This window comes from Nematolebias whitei, chromosome 19 (genome assembly GCF_014905685.2).
Source record: "Nematolebias whitei isolate Nwh7 chromosome 19, NemWhi1, whole genome shotgun sequence".
NCBI lineage: Eukaryota > Metazoa > Chordata > Actinopteri > Cyprinodontiformes > Rivulidae > Nematolebias > Nematolebias whitei.
The window spans coordinates 16906032-16912031 of record NC_056516.1 but is presented as its reverse complement, the minus strand read 5'-3'; the positions used below and the strand labels follow the sequence as shown (position 1 = coordinate 16912031).

Here is a 6000-nt window from a genome sequence, read left to right as displayed (position 1 = left end):
AAATGTTCTCTATAGGTGAAAGATCTGGACTGCAGGCTGGCCATTTCAGTACCCGGATCCTTCTCCTACGTAGCCATGATGTTGTGATTGCTGCAGAATGTGGTCTGGCATTATCGTGTTGAAAAATGCAGGGTCTTCCCTGAAAGAGATGATGTCTAGATGGGAGCATATGTTGTTCTAGAACCTGAACATAGTTCTCTGCATTAATGGTGCCTTTCTAGACATGCAAGCTGCCCATGCCACAAGCGCTCATGCAACCCCATACCATCAGTGATGCAGGCTTCTGAACGGAGCGTTGATAACAACTTGGGCTATCCTTGTCCTCTCTGGTCCGGATGACATGGCGTCCCAGTGTTCCATAAAGAACTTCAAATCGTGACTCATCTGACCACAGAACAGTCTTCCATTTTGCCACACTCCATTTTAAATGACCCCTGGCCCAGTGCAAACGTCTGAGCTTGTGGAGCTTGCTTAGAAATGGCTTCCTCTTTGCACTGTAGAGTTTCAGCTGGCAACGGCGGATGGCACGGTGGATTGTGTTAACTGACAATGCTTTCTGGAAGTATTCCTGAGCCCATTCTGTTATTTCCTTGACAGTGGCATCCCTGTTTGAGGTGCAGTGACGTTTAAGGGCCCGGAGATCACGAGCATCTAGTAGAGTTTTGCAGCCTTGACCCTTACGCACAGCGATTGTTCCAGATTCTCTGAATCTTTTGATGATGTTATGCACGGTTGATGATGATAACTTAAAAGTCTTTGCTATTTCACGCTGGGTAACACCATTCTGGTATTGCTGCACTATCTTTCTGCGCAACAATGGTGGAATTGGTGATCCTCTTACCATCTTGGCTTCTGAGAGACACTGACACTCTGAGAAGTTCTTTTTATACCCAGTCATGTTGTCAATTGACCTAATTAGTGTTAATTGGTCTTCCAGCTGTTTGTTATATGCTCAGTTTCCTTTTTCCAGCCACTTATTGCTACTTGCCCCAACATTTTTGGGATTTGTTGACACTGTGAAATTTTGAATCAACATTTTTTTCCTTTAAAATGTTACATTTACTCAGATTAAACTTTTGATCTGTCATCTATGTTATATTACGAACAAAATATTGACATTTGCCCTCTCCACATCATTGCATTCAGTTTTTATTCACAATTTGTTTAGTGTCCCAACTTTTTTTGGAATCCGGTTTGTATATACACAACGCTGTTCTTGTATGACAACCCAGTGACAAGGATGCCTGCTTTGCCAGCACAACATTATGACATCACGTGCACCGTTGAGTCTAGATTTATGAAAGTTTACAAATTTGCACTGTTCAAGTGTTGTCATTGTGTTAGAGACTTTGGAACGAGTTACCTCTGCTTGTCAGACCGGCCCCCTCCCTCTCGGTTTTCAAGTCCCTTTTTTAAAAACCCACTACTATTCAGTAGCTTTCAACACCAGATGATCTGTGTTTTGAACCTGTACGCTCCACACTGGTTAGTCGTCATATTTATTATCTGCATCACTTTTATGTCGATATTCTGTTGTACCTCATTTTGTATATTGCTTTGTGTGTTACCTGTTGTTCTGTCTGTACAACACTTTGGTTGGCCTTGTCGTTGTTTTAAGTGCTCTATAAATAAAACGCTATGGTATGTTAGAGAGTAAATGTCATGAATAAATTTGACATTAAACATAATCCAAGTTGAAGTGTTACATCGTTTTCAGCCCCCTTTTGGCATCTGCATTTGGTATCAGGCCAAATTGACAAAGACCATGAAGAATAATGTAGTAATTTAATTCCACAGCAGAGAAAGCTATGTAGTCTCTGTAAGTAGATCTAGGACAAAAATATTGGTATTGGTATCGGTTATTGGCAAGATAAGTTTTAACATATTGGATATTGGCCAAAAGTCCAATATCGTGCATCCCTAGTTTACAGCAATTTTGCTCAACTATAAAACTATTTAAAAAACTTTTGAAGACTGTCAATGAGCTACTGCCTAAAATTCCAACATGTATCAGCTTTTTATTATAAAACCAAAAGTAAGTTAACTTTGTAATAATGTCAGCTGACAAAATGTCCATATGTTGATGTAGAAACTGCAAAGGAAATGTAAAAAAACAACAACTAAATTTTAAGATAATAGAGCCCGACTGATATGGAAGTTTTGCCTATCGCCGATACCGATATTGGGAGGGGACGGCTAATGCCGATAACCAATATAATTACTGAAAATGTTTGATCTTTGTCCTCCCCAAATAATCTACCAAAACAGCCTCTTTTAAACCCGTTTTAACACGGAGTCTTGAAACAGTCTTCTTAACGTGCGTTCACATTCTCCATCCTCCACTATTCACCATAAAATCATCCAGTGCAGTGTTTCCCCTTCCATTATACAAGCGGGGCGCCCCGCCCCTTCAACAGAACTGAGCACCACGCCTACTGAACCGAACAGCCCCACCCGTCGGCACTGACATAGTGCTAAGCTAGCGGCGCGTGATACAGGCGCGCTAGCAGTGCTCACGCTGCCTCTTCCCTCGTGCTGAACCACCCCTCCACCTCGCTCAAAAAGTGTGGGTACAAACTGCGTGCGGCTCAGACGTGCCCCCCCCCCCCCACCCACACACACACACACCCACACCCACACCCCTTCGTTGTCGACAAATATCACGGATGAGATGAGCGCCGCGTCATGGCAAGTTATCTAGGGGGAAACACTGAAGTGTGTTAAAATATAAATTAAACAAAGAAGCGTCCTTCCTGTTCATTCTTTAAACAGTCGCGTATGGTGAAGGTCTAATTGGTATTGACCTCAGCAGCAGAGAAGTAAAGCTTTCAGACAAACAATGAATTTCATTGAGGACGACAAAGATAACGTTAATAACATTGAAATATATTTTACCACTACGTTACATTTATTGTTCTGGATAAAGTTATACAAGGCAATTGCCTTTGCTAGGTTATCTAAACGTTAGCTTGCTAACTTGAGAGGCTCGTAGGTAATGACAAGTGGGTTGGAGAATTGAAGAAAATTTATTATTTAGTTTTACAGATCAGTTAAAATAAAATTGTGCTCTGTTCAGCAAAATATGCTACACAGTATTGCTCCCTGCTTCAGCTGTGCTGAAAGTGAAACTTAAAATGAACGGTCATGACTTGAATGTAGTCTTCATGCACCTTCTGTTGGATACATTGTACAAGTACTCTTTGCAAGCAAGGACATGACTTGTTCCCAGTGTTTATATCAGCGCATATTATATATAGTGGGACAGTTATCACAGATACAGATATGTCCCCAAGCGTCTATATTGGCCCTTCCGATATATCGGTCTGGCTCTACTATATACCATTTTAAAAGTTCCTGGACTGTAATCGCCAGAAGCGCCTGGTTGCTTCACATGTTAAAGCTTTATGTGTCTGCAGTGTTCAGTGCAGGAGGTACAAGTTAAAGACCCTACCTTCCAGTTTTCAAGACAAAGATCTGAGCTCAGACACCAGGACAGTCTAAGGGAGCCGAGGTTCTTACTTTCTGGGGTTGTTCAAGAAAAAAAGCATTTTCTTCAGTAGTGAGACACTGAGAAAGAAGGAAAAGATATCTACTGTTTGTTGTACAAACTGTATAAGGAGTGAAAAAAATTGTAGAAAAACAGAATTTGCTTAAACTTTGGAATATTTCGACAGCTCAAATGCTCCTGTGTGACGTCTTCACCCAAGTTGAACATCTGGTGATAAAATGTTTAGTCATCGCACTGAAGAGTAACGATGCTCAGTAATCCAGGTAGAAAATTAAGTCAGGTCCTCTGGATGGTTTATTTTTGTTGAAACGTTTTGTCTTTCATCCAAAAGACTTCCATCAGTCCAAGGAGCCACAACAAAAGACAACCATCTGCCCAAAAAGACTCCAGAAACCATCAGAGCACCATCAAACTGGTTGAACCGAACGAGAAGGCGCTGTTTATAAGACTGAGTTTGTTGTGGCTCCTTGGACTGATGAAGTCTTTTGGATGAAAGACGAAACCATTCAACAAAAAGAAACCGTCCAGAGGACCTGACTTAACTTGGTTGGAATAATAAGGATTATTGCTTACGCATTGAGGTCCTTATTGATATGTGGCTAACATGAAGAAAAGAAGATAGTTCTTTCTTGACATAGCTGCTTGTATCCTATGAACAAAATGGCTCCTAAAGAGCTTGTTAACATTTACCAAGAACTTTGATTGATGTGAATTCAAAGGTTTAGACCTCTGCAGCTGCACTCACCAAAGATTTTTATATAAAGGTTGCATACTTCGGTAAATTCATACGTCAACCCTCTCCTTTTCTTCTTAGCCTTATCCCTCTGTTTTATGTGTATGTGTGGGGGCTAATGGGAGTCCCCAGTATTTTACAAATGAAAACTATTTTATCTTTTAAAAATAGGACTGATATAGTTCATTTGGTACCTCAAACAGATACACACACTGACCAAAAAGTCAAGCAACCAGGACCAAAGCTCTTTCCTACATGTGGCGTGTGCCTTTTCAAAAGAGTGAAACAAAACTTGTTCAAAGAAATCCAAATATTTAGCAACATTACCTTGACGTAGTATCAGAGGAGAGTTATTATAACTTCCATTTATTTTCATTTATTCGCACAGCAAGCCAAACAGCTGGCCAGAGAAGACCAGCAGAGACTGCACCGGAACAGGAAGTTGGTCCTCATGGTGGATCTGGACCAGACGCTAATCCATACCACTGAGCAGCACTGCCAGCGCATGTCCAATAAGGTAGTTCCCACAGGAACTAATATAAATTTGAACTGTGAGGTGTTTTTAAGGCTTTAACCAAACAGTTTTATTAGAAACTTGTGACGTCAGTCTACGCAAAGTGTTTGATTCTGTCACGTGCACTGTTCATGTGTTTACACTCGTCTTAAGAGCTGATGGTCGTTTGGATGATTGTGCTTTGACTTCTTGTGTTTTAGTTACCACTCATGTTGTTCCCTTCAGGGCATTTTCCACTTCCAGCTCGGGCGAGGAGAGCCCATGCTGCATACACGGCTACGCCCACATTGCAAGGAGTTCCTGGAGAAAATTGCCAAACTCTACGAGTTGCACGTCTTCACGTTCGGGAGCCGCCTGTACGCTCACACCATCGCTGGTAATGGACTCGTGGGTTTACACTGTACAGAACATTTTAATATCCTAACGTGATGCATGATGTTAAATGAGTTTTAAAACATATGACTCAGTTCGAGCATTTTAATTATGTCACATCAGGATGTGGCTTGGAACTTGTACTTCCAGTTTGTGGCCAGAAGAGGGCATTGTCTCCTCTGTTGGTTTACAGCTGCACCCCCTCAAATTTTGTTATGTCCCAGTCTGATGCAGCTGCTGTTCAACTTTTGTCCCCGATATTCTGCTTTCAGTTCCTCAAAATGAAAAAACTGGAATTTGTACAGTTTTGTAAATGTATTTAAAAAATAAAACCCCTGAACACTCAGACACGTAGCAGTTGAAACACCTTGACAGCAACTGAAGGATTTGCTTCCATTTTTCTTTGCAAATCCTCTTAAGCTCAGTCTGGACAGATGAAAACTTTTGTAAAGCAATTCAGAGATCTGGAGATGTTTGACAAGCTCTGTGGGTCTGTCTGATCCTCTCCAGGTCATTCACTGAGTGGACCCTTAGCCCCTCCTGTGGGGTCTTCTGTGTGCTTTGGGTCATCGGCATGTTGGAACGCAAACCTTCGGTCCAGTCTGAGGTCCTAAGTCCTGTGGAACAGGTTTTATAGAGGAAATCTCTGTACTTGTCTCCATCCAGGTTTCCCTCAACCCTGACCAGTCTTCCAGTGCTTGGTGCTGAAAAACACCCTCACAGCGTGATGCTGCCACCACTGTGCTTCACTGTGGGGACGGTGCTGGGCAGGTGATGAATGTTGCCTGGTTTCCTCTAAATCTGGTTTCATCAGACCAGAGGTTCTGCTTCCTCATGACCTGCAGGTGGCTTTCCAGTGTTTTGCTCTGAGGC

The 6000-nt window shown here is 41.9% G+C and overlaps 1 protein-coding gene across 1 annotated transcript in view; it reads left to right on the top strand.

Moving 5' to 3' along the window:
- Positions 1-6000, top strand: part of ctdp1 (CTD (carboxy-terminal domain, RNA polymerase II, polypeptide A) phosphatase, subunit 1) — a 102888-nt gene that overhangs the window by 4306 nt on the left and 92582 nt on the right. The window contains exons 4-5 of the mRNA XM_037693413.1: positions 4630-4758; positions 4981-5131. Coding sequence (XP_037549341.1) covers positions 4630-4758; positions 4981-5131 — 280 coding nt within the window. The remainder of the gene's footprint in view (positions 1-4629; positions 4759-4980; positions 5132-6000) is intronic.